At 36.2% G+C, this 12,690-nt stretch overlaps 1 protein-coding gene across 5 annotated transcripts in view; it reads right to left on the bottom strand.

Annotated features, from left to right (window-relative positions):
• Positions 1-6,217: 6,217 nt before the first annotated feature.
• LOC102834402 (vasculin-like) overlaps positions 6,218-12,690 on the bottom strand; it is a 133,366-nt gene continuing 126,893 nt past the window's right edge. For 3 of the 5 annotated variants that reach the window (XM_006875334.1, XM_006875335.1, XM_006875332.1), the window contains exons 10-11: positions 11,128-11,230; positions 6,667-6,825 (exon numbers count right to left, since the gene is read on the bottom strand). In XM_006875334.1, coding sequence (XP_006875396.1) covers positions 6,667-6,825; positions 11,128-11,230 — 262 coding nt within the window. Of the gene's footprint in view, positions 6,826-11,127; positions 11,231-12,690 lie in introns of all 5 variants that reach the window. The other 2 variants (XM_006875333.1, XM_006875336.1) reach the window with 1 other exon arrangement.

The following is a 12,690-nucleotide window of genomic DNA, read 5'->3' as shown; positions in this document are numbered from 1 at the left end:
ACAGGTCAACTGCAAGTTCAGGCTGAAGCTGAAGCAAATTTAAAAAGTTCACGAGAGCCAAATTATGACCTTGAATATATACCACCTGAATTTAGGGGGCATCTCAAGAACAGGTTTGAGGCATTTGACACTAATAACTGAAGACAAGAATTGTGGGATGACATCAAGAACAACATTATCTGAAGAATGCAAAAGGTCATTAAAAAGAAGAGACTCTGAAACTTGCTTTCCAGTGCAGAGAAGCTAAAGTAAATGAAAGGAATGAGGAAGTAAAGAAGCTGAACAGGTAATGTCAAACATCAGCTCATGAAGACTGTGTCAAGTATGATATAATGAAATGTGCAAAGATCTGGAGTTAGAAAACCAAAAGGGAAGACCACACTCAACATTTTTCAAGCTGACAGAAATGAGAAAAAGTTCAAGCCTCGACTTGCAATAATGAATTTTTATTGAATGATGCAGAAGGCATCAAAAGATGGAATACACAATCACTATAAAAAATAAATGATCGATGTTCAACCATTTCAAGAAATAGCATATGATCAACAATGATACTGAAGGAAGACGTCCAAGGTGCATTGTAGGCAATGGAAAAGAAAAAGACACCAGGAATTGGTGGAATACAAATTGAAATCTTTCAACAAACTGATGTAACACTGGAGACACTCACTATTCTATGCCAAGAAATTTGGAAGACAACTTACCTGCCAACTGATTGGAAGAGATCCAAATCTGTGCCCATTCTAAAGAGGTGACCCAAAAAATGTGGAAAACATCAGACATTATTGTTATTGCATGCAAGTAAAATTTTGCTAAAGATAATTTTTAAATTGCTGCAATAGTACATTGACAGGGAACTGCTAGAGGTTCAAGCAGGATTTAGATGAGAACAGGGAGTGAGGGATATTTGCTAACATTAGATAGATCTGGGCTAAAAGCAGAGACTATTAGATGTTTACCAGTGCTTTATTGACTACTTAAGGGCTTTCAATTGTGTGGATCATGACAAGCCATGGACATTGTGGAGGAGTATTCTGGAACTCTTAATTGTGCTCGTGAACAATCTGTACATAGGCCAAGAGGCAGCAGTTCGAACAGAACATGGGAACACTGAATGGTTTAAAATTAGTTAAGATGTGCACCAGGGTTGTTTTCTTTCACCGTACTTACTCAATCTGTATATTGAGCAAATAATTTGAGAAGCTGACTCATTAATAATATGATACAACCTTGCTTGCTGAAAGCAAAGACTTACTGAAGATCAGAGACCAGAGCCTTCAATATAGGTTGCTCCTCAATGTAAAGAAAACAAAAATCCACACCACTGGACTAATAACATTAAGATAAATGGAATAAAGATTGAAGTTTTCAAGGACTTCATTTTGTTCAGATCAACCAATCAACACTCATGGAAGCAGCAGTCAAGCAAATCTGATGCCCAAGACATCTTTAAAGTGTTCAAGAGCAAAGATGTTAGTTTAAGGACTAAGGTGATTCTGACCCAAGCTATGGTTTTTTCAAACATCAGGAGAGGTGTGCACCAGGGTTGTACCCTTTCACCATACTTATTCAATCTATATATGCTGAGCAAATAATTAGAGAAGCTGGATTATACGAAAAACGTGGCATCAGGATTAGGAGACTCATTAGCAACATTTGATATGCAGATGGTAGTCAGAATGCCCCTTAGAAGATAGGTGAGTCTTCAGACATGTTATCAAGAGGCACCAGTCCCTGAAGATCATTATGCTTGATAAAGTGGAAGGTCAGTGAAAGAAACTGACACAGTGGTAGCAGCAATGGGCTCAAGCTAACAACTGAGAATGGCGCACAACAAGGCAGTTGTTTTGTTTTGCTGTGCACCGAGAACTGACTTGATGCCACTTAACAAGAGCTACAAGGGCTCCTGTTGCATGTCAATGGTAGTGAAACAGCAGCCTAATTTATGATTTACCATGTTCTCAGGATTTACACCAGTTTTCAATTTTTTTTTATCCTCAATAACTCTACAGAATAGGTTATCTGGTGATCTGGTGAGGGTTACAACTACTAAGGGGCAGAGCCAGATTTCAAAGCCGGGTGTGACTAAATTCCACTGTAATGTCACTGTTGTTTAAGTGCCATTGAGTCAGTTCCGAGTCATAGTGACCCTGTATAGGGTTTCCAAGGAGTGGCTGCTGAGCTCGAACTGCCAATTTTGCAGTTCAAATCAGCCTTGTAGTCCAGCACATTAATCCATAATGCCACATCTACTTACCCTATTTTCAGCTTAGCTGTGGTGTGGTGCTATAGGATAAGCACTGGACTGCAAGGTCAGTGGTTCAAACTCACCAGCCACTACTTAGAAACCCTGTATGGGGGTTGCTATGAGCCAGAATTGACTCAATGGCACTTTACAAGGGGAGCGCGGTGGCTCTGTAGTATAAATACTAGACGGCAAACCACAAAGCTAGTGGTCCAAGCCCACCAGGTGCCCAGTGGGGGGAAAAAAGATGAGGCTTTCTGTTACTGCAAACTTTACAGGCTCAGACACCCTATACAGGGCGGTTATGAGTCAGAACCAACTTGACAGCAGTTAACAAAACACAGCAAAAGGAGACTTGGTGACTCAGACTGCCAACCAAAAGGCCAGTTGTCCAAGCTCACCAGTTTTTCCACCAAAAAAGATGAGGTTGTCAGATCCTGTAAAAATTTATAGCCTCGGAAACTAAAGGGCAGCTCTACTCTGCCCTACAGGGTTACTGTGAGGCAGTACCGACTAAACAGCAGTGGGTTTGGTTTCTACAGTAGTCATCTGAGGATTTTTAAAAAAATTTAAGAAGTCCAGGCCATACCCTGGTCTAATTAAATAGCAATCTCTGGGGGTGGGACATGAGTTATTTTCTGAAACGCCTAAGTGGTTCCAGAGTATAGAAAAATTAGGGACCAACACCTGTGTGTTTTCATTTACAGCAAGTTAGAACAGCCACAGGAATATGCCACAGTATGACAGATGTAAACATTTGACACATTCTAAACTTTAATCATTGTGCCAGATTAGGTTTCTACAAAACAAATACTATATAAGGGTAGATAAACTCTCAGGATAAATTGTCAGCAAGTGATTAACAGCACAGGTGTCTCTCAAAAGTAAATAAAAATAGATGATCACAAAATTGAATCAAAACCTGAACTGCAAACTTTTCAGGGCCCTGTGTCTCCTGTCGTTGGCTACTACTAATTCCAACTAATGGCGAGCTTGTGTTCTACTCGTACATGCAGAGTACAACGAAGTGTCCCTTCATTAAGTATTTTTAAAAATTACAGCTCTTCCTGGAGTCCTTCCATTTTTATAAACCCTAGCATTCAGTCCTACAGCTGGTAGTAATGAGTAGCAGAATTGAAGCATATCTGCAGCATTGTAGAGATTTTACTATCACTTTAAATGAATGCATTCTTCTCACCGTTTAGGAAAACTCAGAGCACATAAAAGAGAAAGCAACTGTCTGAAAGCAAAAGACACACCATCAAGTAAGTCTAGCAATATATCCCTAATTTTATCGTGTAAGCCTAAATAAAATGCGACTTTGTAGAAAAATGTCACATTATGTGCCTTTTAAAATCTAGAACTACTTCTAAATCATATGCCAGGACACACACTTTGAAATAAAACACATCCTAATATAAGTTTTATAAACTTTGTAAGTAGATAATGGAGAAGTCAAGTAGAATCTGATGTTAGACTACGGAAATGGGGCAGATTATGATTTTCTGTTAACTACCAATTTATTACATTCCTAAATAAATTTGTTTATGTCGTCATACTATAATACTAGCACAGTACACATAAAAACAATTCCAGCAAAAAAGGACGAAAATGTTTCTTATCAGATCCTTCAACATACTGAACTTCAATATTTAATACAAACCTGATGTTAACACTTTTAAGTTTACATCTTCAGTAGAAATGTATTTATGTGAATTATTGTACTATTCTTAAATATAATACAATTTTTGAAATGCTGTATCAAATCTACTGCCATGAGATTTTTGCTCATTAATTGTATTTTTCCAAAATAAAAAGAACAGAAAGGATTACAAAGAAGCACCAGGGAATCTGGAGGGTTTGATACGTTAACTACCTTGATTATAGCAATAGTTTCACAGGTATATGCCCCATATGTGTAGTTTATTGCATGTAAATTTATATTACAACATAAACCTATTAAAACAAACAAAAAAACAATTTGCTTCAGAAAAACTAAGTTTGAACAGCCAAAATTATGTTTTCCTTTTCCCCAACCCTCTATGGCTTATAGTTCAAACGGCTTTGTAGTCTGGCGCATTAACTCACAGCAACACACCAGGACAGTGCCCACTAAAATTTAACAGTTTCTTAAGTTACATGTTTATATATGGCTTTATCCCTCTGGAACCAAATTCATTAAATCTATCATTTACTATTGACTAACCACACAACCGTGGTGGTGGTGGTAGTATGCCGTGGAGTTGGTTCCAATTCATGGCGACCCTGCATAGGGTTTCCGAGGCTGTAAAAATTTATGGGAGCAGGAAGTCTCATTTTTCTCCTGTCAAATGGCTCATAGTTTCGAACTGTGGACCTTGAGTTTAGCAGCCCAGCTCATAATCACTACAGTACCAGAGCTCCTTGACCATACAACTGCACTCTAAAAATATTCATAAAAATAAAACTACTGATACATTTCCCCATCACAGTATGTGAAAACACAATAAACAATAGTTGTTGTTAAGTGCTGCCATCCGGTCGGTTCAGATTCTTAGCGACCTTGTATAGGGTTTCCAAGGAGCAGCTGGTGAGCTTGAACTGCCAACTTTGCAGTTCAAACTGACTTTTGCAGTCCAGAGCATTAACTCACCATACCAGGTTGATGGTTCAAGCTCACCAAGCTCTCTTTGGAAACCCGATACAGGGTCGTTATGAGTCGGAACTGACTCAATGGCACTAATGAAAACAAAATAATAATAATAAAAAAAAACAATAGTTAACTACTGGCAAACAGAATTAAGGCAGAAATTACCTGAAAATAAAAATTTCATTTTCTCATGAAAGTTATTTAGAAACCAGAATATGGTTAAGATTTTTACAATTGTTAAACTGAAGTCATAAACCACATTTCTCAGATCCCTTTTTAGCCGGTTTCAGCAAATACAAGTTTGCATCTGATAGATTTCGCTGAACTGCTGCTGAACTTTGTTAAAACTGCTTAGCATCTCCTGTGGCTGTTGCTACATTTAACTTCATATTATTAAAAAGAATTGTGCTGTTTACGTTTTTTAATACTTTGTTATCACTAATTCAACCTCGAAAGTTTTGTGCAGGCATGTGGTTTTTGTTGTAATTTCTCCATCACTACCAATGTTAGTAACACCAAAAAAAAGCTTGGTTCCTGCTGAAAACTGTGGAGTTAGGTAGAGATGAAGTGAGAATAGCAAAAGTACTGCAGTCTATGAAACACAATTTAACAAAATAAACTCTTAGAACCATCTGACATAAAACCTCCATTTTTTGCTCTAGTATTATGCTGTTTTGAGTTAGTTTTCTATTTAAACAAGGAAATAAGATAGGGCAACTGAAAGCAACCAAAGGAAAACAAACTAGCAAACAGAAATACACAGGGTCAGATATTTTTCCAGTCATCATTAAAACGGATCCCAAAATTAATGTGCAAATCAAAATAAAGTAAACCTTCATTCAGTAAACTTGTCAAAGTAGCTGACAATAAGGGTGCTTCCCATGGAACATTTTCTAAACTCAGAAAGAAAGTATACTTAGTTTCAATAAATGAGCAGGGCATGTTGTATTTGGAGTCCAGTACTTTGAAGACTACAAAGAAAGACAATATTCTGAAAATCCAGTTTTATTTTCCATGTTGTGGACAGATCCAGTCATTGTGATCAGTTTTTCTGCAAGTGTAATAATTTATCAAAATAAGTTTTTCCCAAAGACTTTTTTCCACCAACTCTGGAAATCCTGGTCTGATAACATACCCAAATAAAGCTCTTGAAAATCATTTCTTAAATTTGGAAGAAAGTGTGGCAAGTCTTTCCTGTGACATTTACTGCACTACGAATAGCTAAAGAGCAATTCATGTTTTAAAAGGTGACTAGTACAACAGCTGAGTTCAGGAAATTAACGGTTTAGTGCACTTTTCTCCAGTTTTAGCCAACATGCTACATTGTCCTTGTTTGGGGGTGGGCACAAAGTGGACTTGAGGATTTCCACTATACTATAAAGATAGGACTCTGCAAGCAAAACAGTGTAAGCTGCCTTTCCCCCCACCCCATTAAGACCTGGACATTTTAAGACAGAAGCTTTGCAAAACATTACACATTTTTTTATTATTAAATGAGAAAATCTCATTTGTTACATCGTCACATTGCTAGTCAGAGAAATGCTGCAGTGATGAAGAAAGTCAATGTTGGATCAACCAAAGTCCTCATTTCTACAACATTCATTTACAAAGAAATAATGTTCAACACAGCCCAACACAACATTCTTGGTTTTCTTCATATTGAAGTCCCCCAAAAATCATCTTCTAATGGGGTATTTTACTACATAAATTATAGTTCTTCATTTTTACAATTCACCCCAAACTGTATGAGAGATGTATCACACTAATATTTCTAAAGCTGTTAGGAAATCCTTCACATATCATCGTCATCTGATGTGTCACTGCTACTTGTTTCTGTGTCATCATTCTCAATAGTGGGTTTGAAAGTGCTGTTTTTCCAGGGTCCAAACTTGAAGTCACAGATCAGGCCATTTTTCAAAACGCCATTTTTTCTCAGACCATTCTTCTGTAACTGAAACGTCAAAAATCAGTAATCAAATAACTTCCTCTCAAGAGCAGCAAATTATAGCAAATACAAATCAAGAATACTATAAAAAGTAAGTGTAACCAGTAATATAATAGAAATAAATTTGTATTCTACCTTAATATTCCACAGTTATAATATAATTTGTGAAAATAAACCAGGTAGGTAGAACAAGTAGAGGTAACTGAGCCAACTGAGCTAATAAAATAACCTGTAAAAATAAGTCATTTATTTTGGGAGAACAGCATTTCTCTGTTCATCTATAAAAGCACAAAAAGAAAAATGAATGTGATGTAATAGCAGAATACTAGAAAGAGAACAGATTTTGGATCTAAACAGGCCTAGATTTGAAACATTAATTCTGTTCTTGGTTAAGGTAGTAAACTTCCCTACATGTTTATTTCCTTTTGGTGAAAATTAGGAAAAAATGCCTTCAAGATGTTGAACAGTATCATCAGCACCAATAAACTACATATGTAATTTTATTTTTCTGACCTAATTCATCAACATACCCACAATCTAATTTAGTCACTCACACTCAGTAGAATGAGGAATATCAACTTAAAAAACAAAGAAAGAAAAGACTTGTTTTATTAACCACAGAGGTTAAGATACTAGAAAACAAAGTCTTCTATTTCTGAAAAGAAAAAAAATCTACACAGTAAGGACATATTGTGTGTGCCACTGAGTTGGTTTCAATTCATAGCAATTATAGGATTTTTGAGTGGCTGGTGGGTTTGAATTGCTGACCCTACAATTACCAGTCCAGTGCTTATGCTACACATCACCATACCAGAGCTTAAAGAGTTAGCTCGGTCATAAGGAACCATAAGCAGCTCCAAGGAAGAAAAGTGCTGGCATTCAGCTCTCATAAAGAGTTCAGCCTAGTAACCCCCTATGCCGCAGCTCTACTCTGTCATATAGTATTGCTGCTATGAGTTGGAACTGACACAACAGTATACAACAAAAACAGCATAGTAATAATAAATAAAAACAGGGTCAAAAGATAATGTATCAGGGGAAAGGTCAGGCAAGATAATTAGCCTAAATGGTAATAACGTAAAAATACAAAATAAAGTTAGAATAATAATGAGAACATACACTTTCATAATCTATGGATTTTCATATTTCATGAAACTGAGACTGGTAATTTTCATCAAAATGTTTAAATGTACAATTTAAGGTTAGAACTGTATAAAGATCTAATATTTTGAAAGGGTACTTCAATCAATGAACAACAAAAATAACTTGGAGTTATTTGTCCAAACCTAAAGAGACCCTTCCAACATATATCTTATTAGTAGTGATAATAATTTTCCCCTTTCTTTCACCTCCTTATGTCCTAATTCCTTAACATGCTTTCTTTTCTACATTGCTTAAATTCTAAAATTTGTCAATGTTACTTCATTTTGAGCAAAGGACTCCACCATCTTTACTGAGAAAAATACAAGCCATGCCTCGATCTCAGGTGTTCTCACACACAAAGATTAGAAAAATTTACCTCTCCTTCTTTTAAAGGTATACCTTTTCTACACCTCAAAGTTCTGCCTTTGCCTCAAACATCAGCAAATCCCACTAAGTCATTCTGCAGTTTGAAATCAACTATGGAGAATTTCAATAAAAATCAAATGTTAAGTCTCAAGCCTTGATTTCGTTCAAGTATCAAAGTTATATATCTAAATGTCTGGACTACCCCAATTAGATACTTAGATAGTTCTAATTTACTTACCATGTTTTAAACAAAAACAAAAAGGTTCCTGAAATCAGTCCCTCCTCTACTGTTTTCCTACTATACAAAGCTAAGTCAAAAAGTATTGCTAAAAATGATAAAAGCCTATATTAAAATACAAAAAATTTTCTTTAAGAATGTGACATTTCAGTCTAACTTTTGAGAGTTTTGTTTCCATGTCTCTAATGGAGTCCTGGTGTGGCGCTGTGGGTTAATACGCCAGTCTGCAAAGCCATCTGAACTGCAAGATCGGCAGCAGTTCAAATTCACCAGCTATTCCTCGGAAACCCTATACAGGGTCGCTATGGGTCATAATCGACTCGATGGCACATAACAACAACTGGTCCCCGCAAAATTCTGCACTCTTCATTTTACATCACATCAAAACGGTCGGTTAACATCCTTGAGGGACTCAAATTGTGTTTTTCAATATTCTTTGAGTTTGAGGAACAAAAAGAAATCTGACAGGGCAAGATCAGTAAGGATGGATAGGGTAAACGTTTCCCAACAAATTCTCATAGAACAGGCCTTGCTATGCTACAAAAAAACAGTAGGTGCTGTGTCCTGAGGGGGAAAAAGTTTTATTTGTGCAAGTTTTCTGGCCTTTTACTAACCAAATGGAGTTTTCTATTTTCTTAAATCTTCTTCATAAACCCTCATGATTATTCTGTGTCCTCGAGAAAAATCTATCAATACTACTCCCATGGAAGTCCTGAACCGACCACTCTAACTTGACCGTAGCTGGCCCATCATAACCCCTTCATCAGTCACTGTTTTTAATGGACCTTACTCTCTGGTAAGGTAATATTGGTAAATCCAAGACTCAGCATTAGCTTTGATCTTCCTTGAAAGAAAGATGGGAAGACCAGTTCTTTGAAATAGCTGATTACTGTTCATTGCTATTGGTACCTATTGAGCCAAAAGCTGAGACCAAGATGTTCCCCTAATATTGAAAAAGCAGAACCATGTGAGACCCTAACTTCAGGAGCCATCACACCAACGCAGTCATCTTCTATCAGTTTCTTCATTCTTCTTCTCTAGGCTCATCTTCCCAATAGTTCTTTAAATACATTATCCATCTAAAAATGTGCGTTATGCAAACTTGCTACGAAACTTCAATAATTTGGAAAGATGTTCGCTTGAGTTTTTTTTTTTTTTTTTTTTTTTTAGAAATATGCTATTAGCCTTGACCTCAAAATTGTTCTCTCCCAGGGCACAATAAGGCTCCTTTTGTGAAAATTTATGAAATCTTCCAGAAAGGCAAAACTATCGGATAGGAAACAGATCAGTGATTACCAGGAGGCAAAGCTGGAGATGAAAGGATATAAAGGGAATTTTGTGAAATGATGAAAATGTTTCTAGATCTTGGTTAATATTGTGGTTACACAATTACATAAATGTGTCAAAACTCATTCATTAACTGTACACTTTTGGAAATTTTACTTCATGTATATAAATTATACATGGTAACTATTAACCACAGCTCGGTTCAAAATTATATTGTAAAAACTAAGTTTTTTTATTGCTTCTCATCATATGGAATTAATTTTTACACAGATATTGTGATTTCAGGGTACATTTCAAGTGTTGTAAATGAAGTCTGAAAAAATTAGTTATGGTAACTTCATAACACAATAGATTTGGTTATCCTAATTTTAATTTTTTATTCAGAAATTTTAAATGAACTATATATTACTTTTCCACATGACCAGAAGAAAGAAAAACCTCTAATGAATTTTAAAATATAATCTAATAAATGTAATGCTCTAGCAAATATTTCTTCATACTCTTTCAAAACAGAAACTATGGGGCCATAAAAAATGCTTCAGAAAAGGAAATACTCTTGTATAAAGAAATGCAACAGATAAGCTGTCTAGGAAGCCATTGATGACCTCTACTATTTACCCCATGCAAAAAAACAAAAGAATGTGTTCTGGAGAACGAGAAACCTTAAGTGACATTGTTTACAATACTAATTCCTAATAATAACAACACATTTGTAAGTTTAAAGAGGAGTCCTGGTGTGGCGCTGCAGGATAATCCACTGGACCAAAAGCTTGGCAGTTCAAACCTACCAGCTGTTCCTCAGAAACCCTGTACAGGGTGGCTATGAGTGGAACCAACTCGTTGGCACGTAATAAGTTTTAAAAAAGTCATCAGTGCTGGCTGTTTAAAACAAAGGCAATCTGACCTAGAGTGTGATGTTTAATAAGTTCCTACATGGTGGTGGTGGTAGAGGTGTGCCACAGAGTTGGTTCCAACCCATAGTGACCCTGTATAGTGCTTCCAAGGCTGCATATCTTTATGGGCCAGAAAGCCTCATCTTACTCCCACAGAACAGCTGGTGACTTAGAACTGCAGACCTTGATGTTAACAGCCAAACTTTTAATTACTCCACTACCAGTGGTGGTTATGTGCCATGAGGTCGGTTGCGACTCATGACAACCGGAGCTCCTTAAATTCCTATATAAAATACCATTTTTACAAAAAGGAATATATTGTTGTTCTGAGTAAGAAAAAGTAGTCTTAAAAACATAGTTCAAAGACTCCAGTTTTCTTACCTGTTCACTAATAACTTGAAATTCTCTCATTTCATCCTCAGTTAAGGGAGCACATGTTTCATCATTTTCACTATCTTCCTGCCAGCCCATTTCCTTTAACAACCTGAAAAAAGGGGAGAAACTTAGTTAAGTGTAACTTATAGCTTCATATGACACATTTACAAAGTGCTCAAGATAGGTATTTAAAAAAAAAAAATAATTGCTGTATACATGGTTTGAAGAGCTTTCATAAAATGAATAGATACACCCAGTGGATTATCTGATAATAATGAACCACTTAATTGCTTTATCTTTGGTGTTGAGGACACAGGCTAGAAACTAGCAATATAGAACATCTGAAGAAAATGTTAAATTTCTGTACTAAACAGCAGTACTCTCCTAACTTCTCTTCAATACTACCACCACAACTATCATATTCTTGGCTACCAATTAGGCTTTCTACTCTGAAAAGGCTACAAAACTTACTCTGTTTTATATCTTATTGTATTTAAATTACCTCATGACATTCTAACATAAACAATACAAAATTCAATTTGAAAAAGCTATTATGTTCTATGATAACTGAAATAATTTTTTAAACTGTCAAACTAGGGACTAAATATATAAAAAGACAAATATAGTAATATTATTTTCCTACCACTTATAAAAAGATTACTTTCATCTTATGCAAACAGAGATAAAAAGAACCAATCACTGCTCTCCAGCTAGGCAAATATTAACACTATAGCCCATGACTACTATATTTGACTTGACTAAAGTTCTTCAAAGTTTCTGTTTCTTGTATGGCCACATAATGTTGTACTAATTCTGACGGGTTGATTCCCCCAAGCCATACTTCCATCTTATCTGATCTGATTCTACATGTGTGTGGTGTTTTAAACTGTATCCCTTAAGGATTCCTGTTATTATTCTGCAAGGTCAACAATTCAAATCCACCAGTCACTCCTACAGACAATTATGAGTCTGCCTACTCCCAGAAAGATCTATAGTCTCGGAAACCCTATATAGGGTAACTGTAAGTCAGAATCAACTCAAGAACAATGACTATCTTTCAAATTAGGTCGGCTACACATTAACTATTTGCAACCTTCTTCAGATAGCTTCAAACAATACTGGGCCCTGGATAAAATTTAACATGTTTGTGTTTACTACAGGCTATCAAGATGGCTCAGACACAAAGTAACCCCACACACAACAGAAAAAAACATTGCCTAGTTCTGCGCCATTCTCACAATTATTACTTTGCTTGAGCCCACTGTTGCATCCATCTCAATGAGGATCTTCCTTTTTTTCCCTGACCCTATACTTTACAAGGCATGGTGTCCTTTTCTAAGGACTGGTCCCTACTGATAGATAACCTGTCCAGAAAATGTCCCACAGTCTGTCATCCTGACTTCAAAGGAACATTCTACATTCTGGCTGTACTTCTTCTAAGACAGATTGGTTTGGTCTTTGGTAATCCATGGAACTTTCGATATTCTTCGTCAACACCACAACTCATATGCATCAATTCTTCTCTAGACTTTCTTACTGTCCACTTTTCATATGAATATGAGGTGATTA

This window comes from Chrysochloris asiatica, unplaced genomic scaffold (genome assembly GCF_000296735.1).
Source record: "Chrysochloris asiatica unplaced genomic scaffold, ChrAsi1.0 scaffold00320, whole genome shotgun sequence".
Taxonomy (NCBI): Eukaryota; Metazoa; Chordata; class Mammalia; order Afrosoricida; family Chrysochloridae; genus Chrysochloris; species Chrysochloris asiatica.
The sequence above is the reverse complement of the archived record's forward strand: the minus strand, read 5'-3'. Positions and strand labels throughout refer to the sequence as shown.